At 42.7% G+C, this 26,397-nt stretch overlaps 1 protein-coding gene across 8 annotated transcripts in view; it reads right to left on the bottom strand.

Moving 5' to 3' along the window:
* Positions 1 to 26,397, bottom strand: part of LOC308188206 (uncharacterized protein) — a 106,651-nt gene extending 80,254 nt beyond the window's left edge. For all 8 annotated transcript variants that reach the window (XR_013945245.1, XR_013945246.1, XR_013945247.1 and 5 more), the window contains exon 1: positions 22,954 to 26,397. Coding sequence is in view for 4 of the 8 variants with exons in the window: in XM_080577011.1 (XP_080433137.1) it covers positions 22,954 to 23,141 (188 nt within the window). In the remaining 4 variants the exon portion in view is untranslated. The remainder of the gene's footprint in view (positions 1 to 22,953) is intronic.

Here is a 26,397-nt window from a genome sequence, read left to right as displayed (position 1 = left end):
GATAAGGTTAAAGGGATCTAACTGCTATCTTCTACTGCTAAAAGGGATGTACAGCAAAAGTGCAAGAGGCAGAGGTCACAGTTTGCAACAACAGAAATTTCAATTTCTTATAAGGCAAACTTTCACTGTGAGAGGGGTTAAGCACTAGAGAACAGTGGCCCAGAGGGGCTGTGCAATCTGAGAGGTTTTCAAAGCTCAGGTGGACAGGGTCCTGAGCAACCTGATCTAATTTTGATGTCAGCCCTGCTCTGAGTGGGGATTTGGACAAGGTGACTCAGAAGTGTCCTTTCTGATCTAAATTACTCAATTATTTCAATAGTTTGACTTTTAAAATGTGATTTTTTGGTGTTTAGGTAAAGGCTCAAAAACTCTTATGAAAGCTTGGGTCAGGCTCAGCAGCCACAATCACTGAGGAAATCCTGGCTTGCAATATGGTATGTGTCTCAGCACTTCAGCTGTTGCACCACCCACAAAGCTCAATGCTTTTGTTCTCCCCAAATACTTGGAAGGGAAGAATTAAATACAAATGCTTTCCATAGAAGTGAAATTCCAGGGAGGAATGTCACCCCACCCCCCCCCCCCCCCCCACACACACACACTCTTTAGAAAAGTTAAAACAGAATTTATTACTTTATTTTTTGGCTTGCTGACTTTCTGCCTGTCAGAATGGCTCTTGTTGATGCCATTGCCTCCCTGAAGACAGAAAACAAAGTTGACAAACGCCTGCCAGGCGGGCAGCTCTAGAGCTGTCATTTCCATTTTCTCAGTGGAAAAGAGGAATTTTTTGTCAAACTTGAAATTTCTCACGGCAAAATTTCAGTTACGCAAAAACTGCTTTTAGGCAGGACATTCCTTAGCTAGGTCTCAATACGAAAATACCATTTTTCCTTTTTTCCATCTTATCTACTTGGCTCTAGAATGATTACAGCTCTGCTGTAAACTTAGCTTGCAATGTACCATAACAAATCTCTTGTTGCAGCCAGGACATCTAGGTTCCCCCTTAGTAGTATTATTTATTAATAACAGTTAAAATGTGCAATTAAAGCGAATGTAAGCTACTACTTTTTCAGCTGTGGCCTGAGTTTGCTCTGTGACTTAAGGAAAGCTATTGGAATTTATCATTTGCAAAAAAAAGATAATGATACCCATTTCTACCCAGAAGCAGATGTGACATTTTAGTTTGGAAAACTCTGCGTCAGGTGCAGTGTGCAGCCCTGGCCATTTCTGCCCCCTTCCTTCTCCTGGCCTCATTTGATGGAAAAGCGTCACTCAGCTAGGAGAGACAATGCAGATAGGAAGGTAAGGTCAGCTGATAAGAAACTGTTTTAATGATATTGCTACCGTTGTCCACTAGCTTTTGCCTGAGAGTCTTGCCCTTGGCTCTGCAGGGTCACTTGAATCCTGCCAAAAAAGTACTTCTCTTTTAGTCACCATGAAACCCAGATGCTGTTTCCTTACATCTTGCACTCTGTTGTTTCATGCCTGATGTTGTTACAGTTGACAATCACTTTCTTGCTTGTTGGAAAATGGTTGAGGCAACAGTCTCTCCAGATACCAGGCTCCAGATGAAGAACTATTACTGACAATATTCCCCGTGCTCTGAGATAGCTTGAGCTGGCAAAATCCAATTCAGTTTCCAGGAATACGCCTCTCAGTAATGACCCTCTCTAGACTCCAAGGAAACTGCTGATGCTCAGTCATGGTCTTTGGAGCATGCCCTAGAAACTCAGGTTTGTTTCTCAACTCACTAGAATGAAGTATGGAAATTCTTATATGCTAGTGCTCCTTGTGTTGGAGTGAAGTGGCTGGGGATATAGGGGTTGGCATGGACTTCTTCCAAAGCTATTCTGCAGAAACCCTGTAGTGTTTGTACTTCCCTCCCCAAATCTGTTTCCTATGGGAGCAATGAACTAGCCAAAGGATGGGAGTGGGTCCTGGCACAGTCTGCTTAGACCTATAGCAGTGTAAAAGGCTTTGCTTGGAAGATGTGCCTAGCTGGCTGAATCACAGAGTTGTCTGATATTTCAGGGACAAAACTGAGCATCTAATTGAAATGCATTTGATGGCTGGAGTTCAGCCCCTATTAGGCAAGGATCCACGTTGTAAAGTGAACCAGCTTTGCACCTGTTTTGTCCCAGCTGGCATCTTCTGCCTGAGAAAGGCATACTGCTGTGGTAAAAGGTATTAGAATAATAATAATAAATCCTATCCATAAAAGGCTTTGATCAAAGTGCTTTCTCATTTCCTTTCTTTACCTTGTTTTCTTTTCTTTCTCTTTCTTTTCCTGTACCCTCCATTGTATGATTATTCTAGACAACTGTGTCTGACGGCCTAGGGGAGCTGATTGTGGTCATAAAAGCACTCATGAGGCTGGCAGGTAGGAGCATATGAGTCTCACATACACTGGTGCTGGCTTATGGCAAAGGCAGCATCGAAACTGATTAAGTACAGCACTGCTTTGATCTGTGTGTTATTGGTGGTCCAGCTTAAGTCCCTTCCCACTGCTGACTTTGTTTCAACTCCTGGGGTTGATTTGAGACACTTGCCCTGTCCCTGACAGCCCCCCCGTCCCTGCTACCATCTTGCCATTCCTACCCCTGCAGCAGCCCCTGCATGGGACCTGGACGACCCACCACGCTCAAGTCCCTGCTCAACCATACATTTCTTGTGTGCCATTATGTCTTTTTTTTTCAGCCACTGCCATCTGTGTGTCAGCTCGCCATCTGTACAGTGGGGGTGTCATTTGCTTGCTCCATCTTTCTGCAGGCACCCTTTAGGAGCAGGTATTACCTCCAGCTGTGAGCTGTGCTCACGTGGGTCAGCACAGAAATGGCTCACACTGACCGCCTTGCAACAGGCTCCCATCTCTCTGTGCCCCTCCGTGGAGAGTGACATTGGAAAAAACATTCCCAGTTCCTGATGGTTTTATGCCATATATGGGACAGTTAGTGTACAGCACAGGACAGCTTTTTTGTTGTTGTTTCGTGCAAAAGTGCCTCTCACACCCATTCTCAAAAACCGTTCATCTCACCTTCCTTCACAAGCCTGCTCAGTGATCAAGGAAGCTTTGTGTCACATTTCACTGATGCCCAGTTTAGGCACCCAGACTGGGATCACTGAAGAGAAAAACCTCCATTTGTTCAAAAGGCAGCCCTCCAAATCTCATCACAAGCAATCAGACAAGCTTGGCAGAAAAAGCCTTTCCTTTTGTGTGATAAACAGTAAGAAATAATATATGATCTAAGCTCCTAACCATGCTTAAATCTGTTTATTCTGATGTTTCCTTCAGTGTGTGTCATCAACAACAGATCTGTTAGAATGTTTTTCTCTCTCTGTCTTCCTGTCTGTCTATTTTTAATTACATCAGAATTAGGTGATTGCTGCTGTAGATTAGGTTTACCTGAAGAACATGCACTGTGATGCCTGTATGTTCATACCTCAGCATAAGCCTTTCGGTTTAGTATAACATTAAAGTCTTGAAATCCAGTACTCCAAAGGCAATGGATCCTGAAAAATAATGATGTGTCTGTAAGAGCAGCTCATCTGCACCTAGACAACCTCTGTTTGATGGTAATGTATTAACAAAAGCGATAAGACGACATCTAATGTATAACAAATGAATGTGAAATAGAAAACAGTCGATGTGTTTGAATTATTCCAGTTAATATCGTGGAGCAAACTTATTTCTGTCTGATGCTTAAGCAATTCATATCACAACCTGAAGACTAAATTATTGACAGTTAAGAAAGTAATAATCTGGATTTCTGGACTACTTAAAACACAACAAAACAACAACAACAACAATAAAAACTACCTTTGATTTTTATGTGAAGCTTACAAAGTTTGTATCAACCATAGAATAAATCCCCCAAAGTACTAATATTCATAACAGACAAAGAGCTGAACATGACCTGTTTGGGACAAGCACAACTGATATCTGAACTTCTGCAGGAGTTCAGAGTTCAAAGTGGTTGTTTTTTGTTTGCTTGCTTCTTTCTGGTTTTTATTAAAAAAAAAAAAGTTGATAGCATACTGTTTATTATAAAAATACTAAAAAAGTTATGGCATGGCTGATGTCCCACACTGAGTACTGCTGACAGAAGAACACTGAGTCATGTTCTGCCATCCATTTGTTAGAAAGGTATAGCAAAACTGGGCAGGACAGAGAGAAGAGTCATCCAATATAATTCAAGGACTGGAGGTGAAGAAAGAACAGAAGAGCCTGCTGCCTTTCAGGGAAAGACTCAAGGAGCTCAATCTGTTTTAGTTAATCAAAACTAAGATTGAGAAGCGGTGTGGCTACAGGGTATAATTACCCACATGGGGAGAAAATACTGGCTACAAAAGGGATCTTTAATCTAGCAGAGAGAGACATAACAAGAACTAATTACCGGAAGGTGAAACCCAGCAAATCCAATGTAGTAATGGGGCACAGCTTCTTAGGAGCACAGATGATTAATCACTGGAACAAAATACCCAGGGAAATGGTAGTCAGGTTGAATGCCTTTCTGTAAAAGCTGCTTTCAGCATGAGATGCCAGACTCCACAAGAAGTCTCCCCATGAAAGCCTATGTCTTGTGTTGAACAAGAGATCAGATCAGTTTGGAGCTCTTCTTTCATCTTGCATCTGTCTTCCCTCAGCACTTCTTCTGCACAAAGACCCACACCAACATCACCACTTTCTCACATTCCCTGTACTAGTTTTTTCTGCAGTCTTTTCCACAGCCAGTGCTGAGAAGAGGTCTCGGATTGCCCAGCCTTTAGCTGTTCCTGATTACCATCCTCTCCTTGGACTGGACACCTGCTGTTATTTTCCCCACACCACACTGTGACACTTCACCACTTAGTTCCTTACAACCTGCTCCATCTCTTTGCATTCATCCCTACAAATGCGGGCTGTGAACCAACCAGTGGAAGGAACCAGGAGGTCAGAGAGAACCAGGACAAAATCTATCACTATCTGCTTCCCACTTGTGGGCCACCCATGCTTACCCCATGAGACAATTCAGCCTGGAATGGCACCTACCCTCTAAGGGACACACAGATACAGAGAGGGCTTCCCAGGCAGAATTGCCCTTGGGTAACCACACACATAAGCTATAATAATGGAAATATTTTCTCCACCGAGCCTTTAAAATCTTGTAGTAGTTGGCCTTAGGAAAGTGTCTGGTCTGTTTCCTCCAACCAACCCCAGCTATCCTGGTGCTCATGACTGCATCCAAATACCCCTCAGCGCATGGACTGATTGCTGGCTCCTAAACAGAGATCACTTGTTGAGCCAGAAGCACCTAAACACTATATGAATGTTTGCCTTCTGCTGTGTTTTCTCCATGCCCAGCAACACCTAACGTATGGTGCAGTCTGACAGTCCAGCACCCCAAGGCATGGCAGTCATTCTCACCATCCCTCCCACTCTCTATTTACCAAAGTAGCTCTTCCCCTTTTTATATCCAACCCACATACGCTGCTTCTCCAGTAATATATCCACTGCCACAGCTGGAGCATTTGTAACCTGCAGAGTTCAAGCCAGGCTGGAGACAGAAGGTTTCACTAAATTGATACAGCTTTGAAATAAAATGCCCCGCCTGCTGGCATTTCAAGGCCAAATGCGCTTTGAGGGTGGCTCCATTGATGAAGTCCATTTGTCAAGAATGGTGCAAAGCTCCAGAGCCCAGCCAAATTTTTCACTAAGCCTGGGCAACTGACTTACATTAATTTCTAAAAATGCATGTTTTCCATATTCAGCTTGCAAGGCAACTTTCTCTCTTCCTCCCAGGGGTAGGATATGGCTAACACAATATATGCATTCATCAGCATCAGCATGGATTATTAGAATAAGCCATATCTGGACCTCAGTTTAAGGATGCCACTCAATTCCAGCTCATATAAAATGCTGTTTTCTGTATGTCTGAAGCTGCAGCAAACATGCAAAGCTTCTGCTCTAGTCCTTTACTTAGCTCACGGATAGCCTCTGACATCAATTCAAAGTCTTATTTTTCAAAGAAGCTGAAGGATTGAATCCCTGCTCCGTGAAAGACCAAATTTCAATCTGTGACCCCTGGTGACAGCCGGGCTCTTCTGAGCTGATGCCTCTGAGAACTGACAACAAAACAGCTCTGATCAAAGGGAAGTCTCTGTGGAAATTGTTCAAGTGGGGAGCAAGTGCACTCCCACTCTGGAGGCCTCTAAGGGATGTCAGTATGCTTGCCTTGGAGGGGACTTTACTGCCATCAGTGATCCCAACAATACAAAAACCTTTATTCTTCCTACCTCATTCCTTCACTCCCTCTCCCTCCAAACAGAACAACTATCCATAAAGAGTGATGACCCCAAAAAAGTAAATTGTCAGATGCCCCATAAACTCTATAAGAGATTAGTGACTTCTTTTTTTTTTTGACATGAAAAATTGCTTGGAGGCTATAGCAATGGATGTGATATAAAACCCTACAAAGAAGCAGCAGAACTTGACCTTGAGTTTCTAAGTCAGCTATCAAAAAAATAACCCTAATTTCTTTTGCTCTGGAAACGAGTGGTGAATAACAGAATTGCACAGATGCAGAGTGCACCTTGTAGATGCAGATGAAGTCTAACCCATCCAACACCAACTTTATTCTAACATCAAACACAGTTACGGAGCTCACTCCAAAAGCAGTGGCACTACACCTACACCATTTCCATCACCCCAAGAAGCGCTATGCAGGATGCTGAAACTAAAGAGCATATGTGCAAGCCTGGGATTCTCCCATGGCTTTCCTAAAATCAAGATACCTCGAGCTCATGGCATTTCTTTTTCTCTCTAGTGTTGGAAGGTGCTAGAGGAAGCCATGAAGAAGCAATAATTCAGTACATTCAATATATATGCATACTTGTATATATTTATTAAAAAAGAGAGAGTGAAGAAACTGCAAAATCCATAGGCCAATTATAACTGTCTTTTTTCCCCTTCCATTCCTACCGTTTATAGTACAGTATGTGCTGTAAGCACTGATTCTAAAATACTCATTGCAATAATTCCCTCTAGCGGAGAATGATTATTTACTACTTACATTCTCACTTTAGTGTTTTCCACTTAGGAAAAATCAAGCTGCAAACACAGGACTAGGGCTAAAGAAAGACACTCCCATTCTGCTTAGAATGGCATTCCTAGAAGTGTTTACTGTTATGTAAAAGCTGTGAATTGTACTTGAAAACAGATTTTTTTCCTGAAAAAAAAAAAAAAAAGAATCTATTATTTATGGAGCTTTTGTAGGCAGTATTTATCTCTTAACCTAAGTTATATGGCATGGAGTAAGGGAGTAAGGCCACAAAAGCAAATGCTCTATTACACAACCACTGAATGCTGGGATGGGGGACAAGAGGAGGATGTAGTGATGGAAAACTGTGAGTCACCAATAAAGAGACATCTTGGTAACAGGTGTGACCTCACTTACAATGTCAACAGCTGAATATTGGTGATAATGTACCGAAAGTTACTAGAAATCAAGCATCAGAAGGTATAAAATTGCATTAGGATCATGCTTGCAGCTGCATTCAGAATACCACACTGATGTTTCTGCCATGCTAACAACACTAGTCAATTAAGAAACCTTCCAGGCCAGACTAGCAACTGAAAAAAGAGATGCTAATCCAGTCTCTGAAGTGCTGCAGTGCACGAAGCGTGGGCTCTCTCCATATGTTCTCTCCCTCCTTGCAGAGTAAACGTCAGTATTGCTTTTGCATGTTTAATGACAGTTTTCTACAACCACCAAGGCTATGAAATATTAGAGGAGCTAGGAGTGATTAAATTCAACTGGAGTGAGGCCAGCTCACCTCACCATTCTTCAAAGTTGGTGGAAAATGTACACCAGCAAGAGGTGCAGGTAGCAAGTTCCCCAGCACCAAACAAAGCTGCCACTTAGCTTAAAGCTCGCCCCAGAGAGGCAGTCCAGCTATGTGTTCGTGCCCGAGCCCCTGCCAGTCCACCATCCAAGGCCTTAATGCTTACTGGCAGCCTCTGCACTACACCCAGCCCCCAGCCTCACCCTGAGCTCTCTACAATGGGATTAAGTAATTTATAGATCAAATAAATAACAGGAGGCTATGAATCATGAGGCTATTATTCCTTCAAGGGTTCCTGTTCTAATTCAGAGCAGAAACCTTCTAATGATGCCATCAGCTGAAAAAAAAAAAAAAAAAAAAAAAAGGAAGCTTGAGTCATAATAGCTCCTGGATAAAATGATATGTGTGCAATACACAACCGCATCTTTGTTTAGATAAGCTGTCTTTGTTGTCCATGAGCTCTCTGACTGCCTCTAACAGGGGGGAATTGGTTTGACACTTTCCCCCAGTGCAAGCTGAGAGCATACATACTGTGACGCACATACCCTTTTGCTTCCACTTAGGCACTGAGAAATGGATCACCAACAGCCATTTGCAAATCATGAAAAATGAACTGTGTTTGTGCCCAGCACAATCCTATCATGTACCTACCCAGTTCACCTGCACAGACCCCTCTCTATCCCCTCCATCCCTTCCTAGGAGCTGTTATGTGAGTCAGGGATGGCATAATATGCACAGGGCTCTTGATTCTTGGCTCTGTCACTGTGGTGGTTTCACCCTGGGCAGCTGAACTCCACAACAACCTTGCTCTCAATCTCCCCTCCTCAAAGGAAGAGAGGGAAAAAATATGATGGAAGAGGGCTCAAGGGTTGAGATAAGGACAGGGAGATCACTCACCAATCACTGTCACAGGCAAAACAGAATCAGCATAAGGAATTTAATATAATTTATTGCCTATTACTAACAAGCTAGAGCAATGAGAACTAAAAAGAACTAAAAACACCTTCCCCCCAGTCCTCCCTCTTCTGCGTCTTCCCCCTGAGTGGCACAGGCAAATGGGGAATGGGGGCTGCTGTCAGTCCCTGACACTTCATCCCCGCTGTTCCTTCACGGTCACTCTCTGCCCCTGCTCCCCTGCTCCCCTGCTCCCCGTGGGGTCCCTCCCACGGGATGCCGTCCTTCCCGAACTGAGCCTGCAGGGGCTGCCCACAGGCAGCAGCTCTTCAAGCACTGCTCCCACACGGCTCCGTACCACGGGGTCCATCCCCCAGGAGCAAACTGCTCCAGCACGGGTCTCCCACGGGTGGGCGGCAGCTCCCCCCAGACCCCCTGCGTGGGCTCCTCTCCACGGGCTGCAGCTCCGGCCCGGGGCCTGCTCCTGAGGGGGCTCTCCATGGGCCGCAGCCTCCTCCAGGCCACATCCACCTGCTCCACCGGGGGCTCCTCCACGGGGGGGCTGCAGCGTGGAGATCTGCTCCGTGTGGGACCCATGGGCTGCAGGGGGACAGCCTGCTCCACCAGGGGCCTCTGCACAGGCCGCAGAGGAACTTCTACTGCGTGCCTGGAGCACCTCCTGCCCTCCTGCTGCACTGAGCTTGGGGGCTGCAGGGCTGCTTCTCACTCCTCTCTCCCAGTTGCTGTTGCACAGCAGATTTTTTTCCCTTCCTTAAATCTTCTCTCCCAGAGGCCTGCCCAGCGTCACTCCCTAGCTTGGCTCTGGCCAGCAGCAGGTCCCTTTTGGAGCCAGCTGGAGCTTGCTTTGGTCTGACATGGGGCAGCTTCTGGGCTCTGCTTACAGAGGCCACCCCTGCAGCCCCCAGCTACCAAATCCTTGCCACATAAACTCAATACAGCCATGGGTCTCTGGTGTCCCTAAAGGCAAGAACTGGGAGAAGACATAGCAGCAGCACCAAACATTTGGGCTGATGTCCTCAGACTGGCATCCAGAACATGTCCTAAGGGCCCTCGAACATTATGGCTTTTGGGAGAGGGGGGCAATATGCAGAGCAGCCTGAATATGGCACTGAGCCATATTTGGCGCATTCTCTTCCTGGTGGAAAACCTGAGTTTCCTTCCCTGCCCAGTAAAGACAGATTCATACCTACTTTTCCCAGCACTCATTTGAGTTGAACAACTTGCCCATAAGTAAGGCTTTCCCAGCCCATATGCAAAATGGGCCACAAGGCAGACGGGAACGGTTAATCGTCAGGTCAAACAGCACAATGGACCATTGCTCTCTACTCCAGTGATTACAGCGTTTGCTGGGGTAGGGACAATATCTGGGCTTGGCATTTTACCCTAAACAGTTGTTGAAACATTAGGTAATGGTTCCCTGAGGCAGAGCTTAATAGCTTGGTCACATTAATATGACTCAAATGAAGGACTGGAGCTTGCATCTCAATGCACTACTGCATTATGGAGATACCCAGATGGCAAACGGCTGGCTCGGGCACCTCTGTCCCACTTAGGCAAGTCAACAGCTGCTACAGGAAGTGTCATAAAACAGCAGAGGATATAGCACGTACAGAGCCCATACCTGTCTTTCCTTTGCTCGGGTCACCCAAGTGAGTGACAGTGTTCCAACAGGCCTCTGGGAGGTGCTTCTAGAGCTCTTTGTAAGAAATATGTACTAATGTCACTCATAAGCTCTTCAGTTTTGCTGTTAAGCAAATCCTTGCTAACTAACTACCTTTCAGTGTTTCTTGTCTCCACCTCCTTTTGCAGATACCTGCAAGAGTTGCTCAGAGACTAGAAGGCAATGCCCCATAAAAAGGCTTTTCCAGCCTTTTTCCTGCAGTAGGTGGCCTCCTTATCACCTTTAATAGCTGTGGCATTGGACACCTTTGTTAGTGTTTCAGCCAGGCTTGCCAAAAACTTAGTGTTCCAGCTTCAGAGTAGGAATTGCAAATATTCATCTTTCAATCAACTGCCAAATGCTTCCTCAGGAACAAGGAGAGGGATGGCTACTTAGTGAAGCCAGACTGCATCCTAAACTGCAGCTTTCCAGCTCTCACCTTTTAGATCCCACACTTGTTCAGAGTAGCAGCAAAAAGAGGCCATAAATGGCAGAAGGCTATGAAGTCCAATCATGAAAAAGATCAGAATGAAATTCAGGAGTACTCTCCTTCATTGCACTGGGCATGTTTCCCGTAGATCGTAACAGTAGGAGAGAAATGTGTACACCCTAAGAAGTGTGCTTCTTTTGCTGGGAGTCTGGGTGCTTCAGACTTGTTTTAAATTGTTAACCAACCCAACCCATTCTATGATTCCATTACTCAACGACAGCATTTGAACTGTAGCCAGGCCATTATGCATTGAGATGCACAGGCAGGGTATGACAATAATTAGAAAATAAGCATGTAACAGTATTTTATAAAGACCTGCTCCTCAGAGAGGCTTTATGTGTTGTGGTCATCCTGCTGAAAGAAGTGGAACTGCTCAGAGCATGTAAAGTTAAGCATTTGTGTAAGTCTTTCTAAGATCAGGGTTGTAAGGCAAAATAAAAATAAATAAAAAAGAATAAGCCTTTACAATGCATGGTTGGTATGAGCTTTTCAAACATTCATAACAGTTAAATAAAAATCAATTTTCTTCACAAAGAAGTTGGGCATTATGACTTAGGCAGCTATTTCCATGGCAAATCACAGTTTTCAAGTATCAGCCATTTTGCCAATAACAGTTGATTAAAAGGGTCACAAGAGAAAATGGGAGAAATGTATTCTGCTTCTCATTCTCAGTTGGAAATGGTCTGAATACTTTATAAGTAAACTTTTCAAAACTGTTCACCAAGCATTTGAAATTTTAGCCTAGAAGGTGGATGTTTCACAAGCTAGAAATATAAGAAAAAACAACTTTATAATAAAAAATGTTTTGCCATCTTAAATATAGTGCTAGTTGTCACTTACTTTAATACCTGGTAATATGGTTTTATAAATATACAAATAACATACCATTTTGCATCTAGTGCTTTGATTCCAGGCTTTTAAGTCTTCTGGGAAGAAAAAAGTAACTAAGCAGGAAGCAAAATGATAAAAATTCAGGGCTTTTTTTCTGTTCACTTCTGAAAACCGAAGTGCAGGAAGCATAAAGGTATTAGTGTTTGCAGGTGTTAGAAGAACCGATAAGGCACTGGCTTACTTGATTGCACCATGGGATCATTCTGCTATAATCCCAGTAGAATTTTAAGCAATGATAAACGTAAAAGAGCTTTTCATGTCTTTTTCTACACTAAACAGGAGACCTCATCATCACTAACCATATTCTTCAGCTCGGGCAAAGGTCTCTGCTGTGTTGCAAAAGCTTCTTTAGAAGAGCAACTCTTAACAGCAAAGCAAAAAAACAGTGCCTTCACCTCCAAAGAGAAAGCTACCATTCTACCTCTTAGAAGGAATCCTACCACCACAGGAAGCAAATATTCATCCTCACACCGAACTCCATCTTTCTAGTGTTCAAACTGACTGAAATCATATTTTCATTCTGCAGTGTTCTGGCTAAATTGTTTTATTTACTCACAAGATTTAATTAACACCTGCTGAAGTCAATGGAAAAACTATGATTTGAATGGGAAGTGGTCAACCTTATGAAGAACACTTGGAGTGATAAGATAAATAGTGTAAAATTGCAGCAATATGTGGACAGATATCTTGGATACACTTGTAACAGCTACAGTTAATAACAGCAGGATTTCACTTTAGTTTCCTAAGGTTATGTCTGTATGTTTGCATCCATGTAGCTGAACACACGTTTTAACCCTCTGGTCACGATAGCTCACCTATTCCAAGTTGATGTTGCTCTTGTTGCTCTGTTGCTATGAACGCATGTAGTACTTGGTAGGAATTATTTTATATTTTTTTAATGGTAGATATAGTGTGATTCCTTGTGGCAGCAGAGTTACTCCATAGGGTATCTTGGTCCTTTGGAAACATGGGATGACTACATCCCAGAACCAGATACAAATTCCAATATGTCTGATGCACTATCTCAGCCAGCACCAAAGAAGCTATGAAAAAACAACAAAAATGGCAACAGACTTAACAATCCTTTCTAATGACTGGTCAGTAGATAGTACCAGAGGATATCGTTCCAAATCTGTTCTAGGGAAAAACAGCTTATGTCAGCAGAGAAATGCTACATCCTTTGTTGAGATATGTAACTCCACCTGAAGTGTCAAAGATTTTCTCTGTTGATCTTTAATTCCCTGTTCTCCAAGCACAAATGCCTTCTGTAATGTCAAAGAAGGATGTAATTCTTGGCCGTTTGCACAGCATATGCACTGGCCTGAATTGCAATTTTATGCAGATATGTCTGAAATACAGGACCTGACATAGTAGAGCTGCAGTCCGCCTAGCCCACTGTCCTACCTCCAGAAGGCACGGATACTAAAAGACACAGCCCCCCCATACCATCTTCACCTCAGAAAATACCTTGCCAGAACAGAGGTTCACAACCAAAAGAAAAAAACGTTACCAAGTACTACCTTGGGCAGATATTGTCATAACAGCTGTAAAAGTGCAGCTACCAGTAGCATTTTCTTCCCTCTAGTCCTTACACTGCTTTGGAGAAGTTAAGGTGACACTAACAGTGCTTCCGTTGCCATTTAAGCATATGGGAACTTTAGCACATGGCAGACTTTGCAAGGATGCAAAGTGACATTCAAGTCAGATCTAGCTCTAGGGAAGAGAAGCAGAAAGTCAAATCAGGCAAATATTATAGAGTAATTTTAATACACTTGTTCTTAGCCTTTTTTTTTTCCTTTTCTCTTAGGTATAATTGATCCTTTGGAAATTAAAAAAAAAAAAGCAAGTTCATTTTGGCTTATAATGAATCACAGCTTTTGCAACAATTGCAAAGTGCTTGAATTAGGAGAAAAATAAAAATTTTTAGAAGCACACAGAGAAAAAGGATAAGGAGAAATGGAAATTATAAAGAAACATTTATGATTTATGAAAAATTCTTCATTTTACTGCTAATCATAATGGACTCCTGCTGCTTCTAACCTTATTGTAATCAAAGGGGTATATTCATTTCTTGCAGTTATGTGCACATAACTCCTGTTGAAACTAATAAGTGTTATGCACTTGCTGTGAGGGGCAAAGAGGTGCCACACAATTAAATCATTTACTATAGCTGTATTGTAAATGATAAGAATGGCTTAGAGTGTTATAATTATAGAAAACATTGCCCATTTTTTAATTTTATAAATGATATATAGCACTGACCCTTCAGCCTTGTGCTTGGGGGAAGGCAGAAATGATGGCAGAGATTGGAGGTGGTGGTGGGACAGATTTCTGTGCATGGTCAAGCTCTCCAAATGCCTCCAGCAAGTCTTGCTATGTGCTCTGTATGAGACTGCTTAACTGCTTTTCAACAAAGCTTCCCATCAATGCCTGCAGGGCTGGGTAAAAGCTGCCCACGTCACCATGCCTGAAGCTGTGGAAGGAGTACATCTTGGCAGAACCAGACACCACACTAAAAAAATCAGGTATGGCATCTTGAAGAGACAGCAGAGATATCTGCATTGACCAGCAGGAAATTAATATCCCCTTTCCCAGGGTATTAAGGAACCTGCAAGCAATTGTCTTGCCTGTCTTGGTTTGTACAGTTTAGATGTGCCCCCTTTGCATCAGAGTCCAAAACAGTGGCAGAATGAACAGCCACTGTAGTTATTTTGTGTGATCCCTTCTGGGACAGTCTGCTCCACCTTGAACAGTCTGACTACAGTTGCAGGTAAACTGGACAACTATCAGATATATATAAAGATTGCCATTTCAATTTTGTATGGCAGGCTGAGATAAACTTTCAATATTAAAAATCAAAATTGTGCAGTTTAGCTATTAGATTAGAGCTAGAAATTGGTTTGATAAAGCTTAACCAAAACATTTCCATCATGCTCGCCAAGGCAATTTCACACAAGATGATGTAGATTAATTTAATACATCCTTAAAAATGTTTAGATTTTGGTAAATTGTTCTTATCTAATAGAAAACTGCAATCATGTTCTCCAGTCCTAAGCAATATAAAAACAAATAATATAAAAATTAACAATATAAAACAATATACAATATAAACAAAATATACAAAATATAAAAAGAAAGTGAAAAGTTCATAAAGCTGGGCAAAAGACTATGCACATGGGTATCATAAATAGTGAAGAAACAATTCACCACATATATGCACAATTTAACATGTATAGAAGTGTTTGAAGAAACATTGTTTAAGGCTGCTGTACTTCACACAGTCTCAGGATGCCCTGGCATGAGTATTCTTGAATACAGCACAACACTCCTAAGGCAGCTTAGTAAAGGAAGGATTATGCAAAAAGCAGGAGAAAAAAAAAGAAAAAAAAAAAAAAAAAAAAAAAAACAGGTTCCAAAGACGAACTCTTCAGAAATTCCATGTCACTTTGAATTTAGATGATTTGGTTTGGAGCATCGTAGACTGTTGGAAAAGCAGCAGAAGTACCACTTCACCTTAGAAATCACCATCACTGTCTTCTCATGTGATACATAGCATCTAATGGAGGGGTTGCTACCAGTAATTAAACCAAACTCATCTTCAACCCTAACACAGCACACACAAGCCCATGAATGTTACAATCTGGAAATGAGAATAAATATCCAAATCCCAATTTAATTAAAAAAAAATAAGTAGCGCTCATTCTCAGATGTGCCAGACGACTCAAGGCTTCAGTCTAATTGCTTTCAGAGGCTGTGGACAGACATCCTCCTTCAGATCCAGCTGTGCTGCTAGGTGTTACTACTTCAACTGCTCATCTGTTTTGTCCCCTGTCCTCCTCTTCCTACCCCTTCCCTCCCCTACAGCTAAGCATCCTTTTGAACCAGACAACACAGAGGTTAGTGTCAGCATTTCTTTCTTTGTGCCAAGTAAAACCATCCGGGTTAGTCTAATCAGTTTAAATAGGAGGTGGCAGCAGTGACTGTAGCCACTTTCTTTGGGCAGAAAGGCAAGGATGAACAGCCAGCAGGCAGCGGCTTGGGAGCTGAGGAGGAGGAGAACTAAAATGTTCAGGTGCAGAACAAAGGCAAAAAGCCAGTTCACATCTAATTAATTATTTTGTGGTGCTGGAGAAAACAAACAAACAAACAAAAAACAAAGCAGCAGGACACTGTACTGGCCATCCCCATAAGCCTGGCATGCTGATCTCATGATTTTCCTGCTTCTACCATGACCTGAGATATAACAGATGTGATAACACAAGGGATTGCCTAGCTCCTCACATGTGGCATGTTCCCATCCAGGAAATCCCAGTCAGAAGTGTGGCAGCATTACCTGGATGGTACACATAACCCAGAAAGCTCAACAGCTCCCAAAACCATCAGATACACTATCTTTGTGTAGCACAAGTCATTTGTACCACATGTTCTCTTTCAGTGCGTGACTGAACAGCAAATCCTGTATCCCTTCTCATTTAGGAGATGATACAGGTTGACTCTCTCCTCTCTCCCCTTTCCCCAACACGAGCTGTTTGAAGATGCTGCCATGAAGTGTTTGCTATTAGCAATGTATCAAAAGGGTGACATGTCAAAATAGTAGGACCCATGTGAGAGCCAACCCAATCTCCACATTCTTGTCCTTTCAGAACTAGGCCCAGTGATGCATGAAGCATACCAGCAACTTCCTCATCAAGTGAAGCCCTGCTGCAGAGAACTTGGGAACCCCCACTAAAATCAGCGGACGAAGCTGGAGAGCTGGAGCGTGGGAGGAAGTGCAGTCCATGGGAAACAAAATGAAGAAATTAGCTAAGTCACCTTGCTCTCAGTGAGGGCAGGTCATAATCCTCCCCAAGTCCCAGTGGGAAGATACGAGCTTAAATAATGAATCTCTAAATCTCCTTTGTGACGTGCAGAAATGTGACTCCTCTTTCTCTGCCTCAGCTTGTCCTCTGCAGTTGTTTGATTCCCAAGGAATTGTAATAGAGTTACTGATTCTTCCCCAGCACAAAGAGGGGGAGGGAATATTCACCAAGGAGTCATTCTTACATTTTAAGTCACCTCCTGTCCTGCCCCAGCCAATTAAGCAGTTTTGTTACAGCCTGTTAAAAAGTGACTGTATTCTGCCCCAGAGCAAGCTGCGTTCAGAGAGGTGAGTGAAATCTGGGCTTCTCTCGGTTTCAGCATTTAAGTGTCCTCTAGATTAAAAATTAAAGAGGAGATATTTGTGTTAACCTTTCTCAAAACCTGGGGAAGGATTGAAACAATTTCGAAACCTCAGACAGCTTCAGAGGGAGACTCTGCAATTGTGCTACCAGGCACAGTTACTCCTCATAACCCTGAGGAAGACAGGGCAAAGGCTTACAGTAACAAGTATCACTTTCATGTGTGAAGACGTTGATTCTTATTCCCATTATCCCTACAATGAAGTAGGACCTTCAGGTGAAAGTAAATATTATTTTCTTTTTACATTTTTCCTTGATGTTACATCAGGGATAGATTTAAAGGGAGGAGGGTTGATGGGTCTGCAGGTCTGCTTATAGCATTTACCAATCCCACATAAATTCTTAGCCACAGCTTGGAGAGCAGCTGCTCCCATTTACCCACTTCCTTAAATTTTGTTCACATCTTCATCAATTTTACGCTACCACAGTTTGTAAAAAGAGTTTTTTGTAAATGAGAACCAAAGCCCATATACATTTTGGGGATCAGTCCCTCTTTTGTTTTATTGGCAACACATAGTGAAAATAATTACTTCTATAGTTACAGTTGTGTTCCAGAGGTTATCTGGGAAGCTTTCCAGAGTGGGATTAGAGAGTAGAAATGACCTTTATGTGGCTGATAGACCCTACATGTTCCAGGGTGCCTCAAAGGCTTCAATTCCCATTATATGCACTTGTGAGTGGTTCTTTAAAAAGTTCCAATAAATTATGTTCTCAAATGAAGATGTGTTACTGCCTGTGGTACAATGTTACTAATTTCCTTTGTACAAGAAGATAAAGCATTAAACAGAGGTATGAAGGACACCTACAGTACCCCTTCTTTATGACTCATGTCTGTCCATCTTCACAATCTTTTCTTCTGGACTCACTGTTTGAAGACCCTTTCACTCTTCCCTTTCTAGAAAACATTTATGCTCTGAATGCCCTGATTTGCTAGGACAAATTCATCTAATTCACTTTAATTAGGAACATGGTAAACTTCTACTCGTGTACAAAAGATGAAAGGTAACAGCTAGCAAGTGATTATTTCTATCAGTAGGTTTCTGTATAGCATTTCAGACAAAACATTCTTGTTCTTAATAGCTTGAATGTCTCAAAAGAAATCCATGGTAACTTGATCAACAGTGTCTGAATCTTTTCACAGGCTGGATGCTTTTCAAGAAATAATGATATTTGAATCATCTTTCTTAATGAAGAAGATAGCATCAATATAATGTGCCAGTTCTGTTGCTTAGCCACTCAGAGCTGGCACTGGCTTCACATTAGGGCTGTTCACTTGGTGACTGCAGGGTGCTAAGGCCCTGATCCAAGGAAGTAATGAAGTAATGAAAGTAATGAATGTGCCTAAACATAAGCCTGAAGGTAATACTTCAGACTATGTGTTCAGTGCTACACTCCTGCTCCAAGTGCCTTACAGAAATAGGATGAGAAAGCTTGGAGGTAGGACGGACCTGTGTTATTTGCAAACACTTTTGACAAACAGGCCTCAAAGGAGAAGCAGACATTACACAGTACTGGGAGCGGTGGTCTCCTGAACAGATCCAGAATATGTGAATCACTCACATCAGTCTCCCCTATTGCCTGGAGGATCAGGAGGCACAAAGGCATTGTACTGAAAGGCACTGTACTGAACTGCACCACATTGGACTGTTGTAACTGGAACCTTTAAGCATGATAAGCCCACTAGAGTAGGAATCTTTTTACTTATTCTGTTCTTCTTGCTATGAGATGTCTATGACAATAGGCTTACTATTACTTAGATAAAATGATCTCTGCATCCACTCAGAGGTGTGAACTGTAGGCAGACATGAGGCCTATGAATTACCAAGGCCAAGTCCACCCTTTGCTGGAGTATGGAGAGTTGGCCAGACACCCATACAGCATGCCCCAGGCAGGATCACCTATTTAGCTGACCTGTGGGCAGACAGGAGATCCATCTCCCTCCCGCTTTCAGGATGAACAACCAACAGAACAGGAGATTTGTCCTGTCTTCAAGGTTTCTGCGATGAGAAAATAAGAAACTTTAGCCTGGAACAATGTCGCCTAGCAGCAGAAACCACAGACCTAAACAGTCCCAGCTTGGGAAAAATGTATGGACATAAGCTGGGAGCTTATGTCTCCACAGAGACCCAGTAAAACATGAGTATGCCTGTGCATCAACACTCTGCTCATGCAAATGGCTTGGGTGCAGTGACCTGAGCACACCACAGTCTGTGGAAACAGTCTTGAAGGAATAAATTGTTATATTTCACTGTAAGTTAATTGTGTGCATGTTTCTCATCAGTATCCCATGGTCAAAATGGAATATTGGACATCTCTCCTTTTTTTTTTTTTTCCTCAGCTACATTCCTATTCTTTGCAGAGGCAAAATCATTCATGAATCTTAAACAGCTTTTGCACAGAATCAGCTCAACTAATGAAAAACAGAGAAGATTGCTATAATCTCTTGAATCTAAAGAGTAATATAGAGCACTGATTCCACCAGGATGAGGAAAAAAGGAAAACATGAGAAAGATAGCCAGGTTCATTATGAATGTTTGCAATACATTTCTTTAAAAAATGTGGGGGAGGGAGAGGTGACACTATTTGAACAATACCATTATTTTACATCGTCCTTCTTCTCATTACTTATGGACAGGCTGATGCTGAGATTTAGCACAGGAAACAGTTTTAAGAATCCATATATTCTTGGCTACAGTTCATGCCCTCAAACTGTGCCAGAACTACAACTGAATGTTAAATATCTAATCTACCTATGCATTGTTAATGCATGCATTACCATCATATTGAAATAACATTGAGCACTAATAGCAACTTTTTTTTCCTTTTTGACAAAAAGAACATGATACCCAGAAAACATATAGAAACAGTAGGTGTAGCTAAAACCAACATACACTGAAAAAAAAAATATGATTTCTTCCTAGAGATTGTGTTCCACTGTAGATGGCATGCAATTAGATGTGACCACATTTGTGGTTAAGGCGTACAGAGGACTTCTTCATTTGGGACACATAGGCAGGTTCAGGTGCATGTTTATCACTCCAGGCAAGATGGATGATAGTGCTTCTGCCAATTCTCCACAGACTTGCTGTAGAGGTGGAAACCACACCGGCATGTCAGCTCTCCCATACTGGCCTGGGTCACAGGAGGGACTTGGTACAGGCACAGCACCCCATTTGTAAGGATTTTCTGGATCTGGAGCTTGTTCTAGGGCCGCTGTGTGGTAGGTACTGCCCTGGGCTGTTTCAAGGCACTAGCTTGGCCAGAGATTTCTAATCAAGCACTGTTTTGGGTGGATGTTCCTTTACAAATTAAAAGGCTAGTCAAAGAAATTAAACTGTGGAGGCATGTCTCCTCTTTACTGTCATGGCTTCTCTTACCTAGTTAAGCTCTGATGGCTTCAAAGCTAGGACTCTTCCTTCATGTTTTTACAGATCCAGCACAAGGGAACTTCAATTTCAGTGGCAGCTGCTAAGCACCACTGCAATACATGATAATTAATATGAACTAACTGTGTATACCAAAGAAACCAGCTGACTGGCAGGCCCTATGTACTCACCTCTGAAAAGATTATCCCTTTATTTTCCTTTATGCTTATAAATACATAAATAAGTATATATATATTCCCCCAAAACAAACAAACAACAACAAAAATTTACTGAATGACCATTTAAAAACAAAGTAAATAAGGCTTGAGATTTGGAGAAAATGGGAGAAACATTTCTAAGCTGTGAAGTTTTTCAGGATTTTAAAATGCTGTCTGCCATTTTTCCTAATTGTTTCTGGAACAAATATGCTAGGTTTTCATTACTTACTCAAATGTCTGATCCATTATGCTTTTCTCTTGCAAACAAAAAAAGCCTCACTACAAGGGGAAGAACTGGAGACCAGCCACTACATAAGCAATTACAAAAAAAAAAAAAAAAAAAAGAGATTCAATATCCTTGGAACAGATCCTGATTACCAACCCCCAGACCTACTCCACTTCTTCCTGACAAGTATCTTTTCTTTTGTACTGTCTTATGCAACATTCTGCTTTGCTTTGGTCTACTATTAATCTAAGTCACGCTTGTTCTAGTAGTTAGGATCCAGTTCTGAGGAGTACTACTTCCTGCTTCCTTACTAGGAGAAGCTCTTTCTGGGGATGCAACCCTGGCTAGGAAAAGCAGCTGCAACTCTCCAGCAGTTCACCACTGGCCTAAAGGGGGATACTTATTCTGTAGTCCTGTACCAAACTAAAATATTTATGTTTCTAATGCAAATGCTGTTTCTGTTTTTTTTTTATTCATTTGTCCTGTCTCTGAGACATCTGTTACATCTTTACTCTGTTACATCCCAAGAGCAAAGTGTCACATTTATTTTTGTTGGGGAAAGTAAGTTCTTACTTCATGTCTTTACCCCAAGATGTCCATACCCCACCATATCAATTTCTTATTTCAGGTGTTGAAAAGCAGGAGAGGTGACTTATGCTCTTAATGTTTTCATTGCTTTTCTTTCCGGGAACATGATATGTGTTTTGTCCTTGTTTCCTCTGGCAAATCTGGTACTGTGGAAATGCTGCGACAGGAAGAAGTACCTCGGCTGCCTAAAGAATAAGCACCTAGCTCTTAACACCAGCTAAAGTTAGCTGAAATGAATCCCACTCTTAGTCACTGATACTTTCTGTGTAGCTCAAAGCTACCTGTTACAAGCTGCTCATGCTGTGCCAGCAGTCTTGCTTCAATCAATGCAACACCTCGCACAGTGAGACATGACCCAGCTAGTGGCAGAACTGATTTCCCTATTCTTTAAATCAATGAATTCTGCCATTGTTTTTCCTTAGGACCAAAATATTTCTATATCTGTAGCATAATAATATAAGTATGGCCATGCTGGTTCAAAGCAAAGGTCTGTGCAGCCCAACAGATAAAAAGAAAAGAAAAAATAATCAGAGAGAACGTTAGAAGCAGTACTGGGATATAGTGACTACTCCAATCCCAATATAAATTTCCAGGAGCTAGAAACTACACTACTTCCTGAGCTTGTAATTGTATCTGCATCACTCCAAAAATATAGCCTTTGTTTGGCCTAATGTCCTCAGCTTTATTTGTTGTTGTTGTTTTAATTTAATTACACGTGGGGCTTTTAAAATTTCCCGGGGCAATGAGTTCCACACTTTCATTGTCTCCTGAGTACCTATGGCTCTTCTACTAAACATGCTGTTTAATAAATTGTTCCCTCTCTCCTGTCAACCTTGTCACCCTCTTTATGAAGTTTCTAATTCTGTCCTTTCCACACCTACCTCAAGATATTTTTGCCTTTATTTTTTTTTCCTGACAGACCATAACTGCATATAGCATTCAAGATGAGAACACAGCACAGGTTTGCATGGTAACAAAAAGAATGTTTTTTACTATGTTCTCCATTTCTTTCCTAATAATTTCTAATATTCCATTTGTCTTTTTGACCACTGCTATGTTTGAGCTGATGTTTAGGAAGAATTATATGTAATGATTCTAAAATCTGTCTTCTGAGTGGTATTAGCTCATTTAGAGTCCATCACTGTGCACATACAGTTAAGGTTGTTCTCCTCCATATGCATTAGTCTGCATTTATTGACAATGAATTTCATCTGCCATTTTATTACCCAATCACTCAGTATTTCAGGCTCCTTCTGCAAGCCTTCACAAACAGTTTTAGTTTTGACTGCTGTAAATAATGTTATGTCAGCAGCCGGCTATGCCAAATCACTATTCAACTACTTTTGAAAGAGAGGGTTTAGTGGCATGCTGAGTAGTGCCTGTGGAATTACACCAACCACCTGCAGCTGCCATGAAACTTCCCCTACCTCCTAACCTGTTAAAGCACCGGGACACCCTGACAGTCCCCATACCACCCTCTCTCTTTGGGGTACCCAGGCCATATGGCTGCCCCCTATTCCTTCTAGAGACATCCAGAAGTTGCTAGATAGCGCTCATCCACACCTTCTCCCCGTCTTTGTCCGTTCCAAGAGCCATGCCTCCTGGCCCCAGCGGGGGACGACATGGAAATTTTCCGCTTCCCGCCCACGCCTCCCGGACAAGCTCCTCCCGCCCCTGCGGCCGGCGGAGACCCGCGGCCCCCCGGCGCCCCCGTTCCCCGCCTGGGCGCGGCAGGGCGCGGACCAGCCCATCGGCCGCTCCGGGGCCCGGCCGGGCGCACGGCGCCCTCTGGCGGCCGCCGGTGGGCATGGCCGCCTTGTGGCCGGCTCGGCGCGGTCACGGTAACACCACGCCTCGGTGTTACTGAGGGAGGGAGCAGGAAACAGACCGCTCGGCGGGAGGGAAGGAGGCTGCCTGGCCAGGGGGCCGGATGGCTGCGAGATAAAGCTCCCAGAGTGCACGGGCAGTGCAGGATGCGCTCCCGGAGCTCAAAGTTTGAAGCTTTTGGAGAGGAATGCGGCAGTGGTACAGTTCCCGATTCCAGCTCCTGCTAACAATGCCGGTGGTACCCTGCTGCACTCACTGCTCTAATCCCTTCCCAAACTGTGGCGCCATCACAATGCTGTAGAATTTATGTGGTGTCCAGCAGCAGCAGGAGATGAATACTTTTACAGGAAAAAAATAAATCCTGTTTGCTCTCCCCAAAGGGAGGTGGGAGGAGAAAACGGAACTGGGAGCTCTTGAAGAGGAATAGCTAATGAACAGGGAGCCCAGGACCCTACCATCGTAGTTTCTTTTGCCTGGGAACTTCTCTACCATAACTCAGAGCTTAGGGCTTTTGCTAGCATGCTGTTAGCTGCTGGCAGACTAGCTGTCTATGGTGTACAGTGCAGACTGAGAAATGCCAAAAAAAAAGTAGTAGCTTTCTAGTTTATTCTTCACTTGCTCTGAGACGGCATGGGGAACTGAGGGTTCACCTCCCTCTTTCTGGGCAGCATTGTGTGTTCATACAAGAGCCAATGCTGTAAGAGATAACTCATTCACTAGGCACACTCCTTGGAGTAAACCTAAGTATCCTGTTTGGGACACTGTGCTAACCCAGATGTTTCCAGGGGTCTTAGAAACAGCATCTCAGCAAAGCAAAGTTCAGCACAATACTACCTGCATGAACCCACGTGTTTAAAGCTAGCCTGTACATCTCTGCAGTATATGGCGCTGACATGATGCACCAAGAAGGAAGTTCAGATACAAATGGTCTGACTACAGCCATGGGTTAGCTCATTTCAGTGCAGCCCATTCCACCAGAGGCAGCATGAAGACATAACAAGATTTCTGGAATGTTTTTATTTTCATAACATTCACTGGGCACCTCTCATCATTCAGAAGTGTCTCCTTGTTCTGTATTTGTACAACACCTAGCACAAGGGGGTTCTTAAGTGCTAAAGTGCTCTGTAATCTCAGCCTAGTGCCTTGAGGAGTCCAGGTAGAAGCTACATTTAGGAGAATTAAGCAAACACAGACTACAAATCCAGTGAATAATACATCTGCAGTCCCCACATTAGTAGAAAATTTCATCACATGCATTTGGGGCGTATTTCCTAATCCACAGCTTCCAATCTGTATTTGTGACTGCAGACTATTGGTCTGAAGGCTACATGTTTCAGCTGTGTGTAGAGAAGACCTATTGCAAGGTTGAGCGCAGCCATGATGTTGAGGAGGGGCTGTGCAGACACTGAGCCATTCCCCTTTCCTCTGATGTAGTACATACACTGTTTGGTGTGGGTGAAACTTCAGGTGCCAAATGAGGCATTAAATCATCCTCGTTCAGAAAGCCTTGTAAAACTTGCAGTTATAAGCCAAAAAGGCAAAACCTGACCTGATTAGCATTTCAGGCCAGTCACCATGAGATTCAGGTACACTGAACAAATTGCAAATGGATCCACTCCTTTTGATTGTGTACCCTCAAATGTTCCCACTGTACTCTATTAATTTGAGTCAAACTCTACTGATTTTCTCAGCCATGAACTAAGCCTACATTAGCAACGCAGAAAGTGCATTAGCCTGGCTTCCTCCACATGTAAAGGTCTCCAGTGCACTTGAAGTCCAGCACTTGAGCTGTGGTCCAGAGATACTAAGCCAGCACCCTAGGCAGGAATCTTGGTTGCATGGACATAAAAAAGTAGGCAGATAATTTGTTGGCTGTGTTTTGTCATGCAGAAGGTAGCTAAGCACATGCTTGTAGTCATTCTCCCCCACCCCCCTTCTCTCTCTCTCTCTCTCTGGAAGAAAATAAAAATACTCTCAAACTGCAGTTATCACAGCCACAAGCCCATGTAGATTCTCTCACCGTCTCTCTTTTCCTCACTCTAAAACACTTTGTATGCATTTGGTCTTTAAAAAGGTTGCTGGAAAGATTTGTCAACAATTCACTGTGGAGACAGAAGTGGGAGGAGAAGCTGGCCGTTAGCACTAAAAAGAAACTGCCAGCCGGCAGATTCAAGTCAGGTTAAACAACCAGCTTGGACATGACGTTTAAGACATTGTTTGTCTGTCTTTCTCCCTGCTCCAGATGCAAATAGAAGAGAGATATAAGCTGCACTGATCTTTGTTACAAAAAAAAAAAAAAAAAAAGAAAAAAAAAAGTAGAGTCTCGCAGGTCCACAGAGACTCTTGAATTTCTTTGAACTGAAGTGTTCTGGATGTGATTAACTCAGTGACACGTGGTGAAAATTTCTTAATGGAAGGATTTTTGTGGAAGTTTGAGAGTATCTTTTCTGATGGTGAATCAGGAAATAAAGAGATTATGCTGCAGCTCTTATTGATTCTCTGTATGCCTATTACCCAGGCTGGGTCTTAACTGTGCAGAGTCACCTGCGGGTGCTCCACAGGAACAGATATACTATTTGTACATTCAGACAGGTCATCTGCATGGTGCTGCACAGTCACATGGAGAACATTGGCTCTGCTGGACATTGGCTTGGGCATGTCTGCACTGACATGGTCTCTCGCCGCATCCTCTACTCTATTACATCCTCCCAGTATGCTCACTACCCTATTTCAAACACATTCAGTGCCAGCTGTCTTACAATTTTTTTGTGAATTGTGTTATGCCATCTGTATCTCTATTACTTTGCATTACCAAGAGAAAACAGTTCTTGGCTATGTATGACTATGTTTGTGTGTATGCATGCAATCTTTTTAGTGCTGCGTAGCCTTGATATATTAAGGTGGAGCTAACTGAATATTAGCCATTTAGCTTGTTGTGCCTGAGGTGGATTTTTATTGAAATGTGATATCTCTATTAAAATCTTTAAACCCCAAATCCAAACTGTGCATCTTCAGAAAGCTTGAGTTTAAAATACAGTTTCAGAAAATGAATATTTCAGATGCATTTGGTAGTTCTAACGCTAGGGTATTAATGAAGAAGCACTGATATGCTGCAAACTTCTTCCAACTGCCATTTCAATCAAAGGAACTTTCTATTTTACTTTTATCAGAGCTCTGGAC

This window comes from Anser brachyrhynchus, assembly GCF_964034855.1.
Source record: "Anser brachyrhynchus genome assembly, chromosome: 1".
Classification (NCBI taxonomy): Eukaryota; Metazoa; Chordata; class Aves; order Anseriformes; family Anatidae; genus Anser; species Anser brachyrhynchus.
Note: the sequence above shows the minus strand (reverse complement) of the source record. Positions and strands in the feature narration are given on the sequence as shown.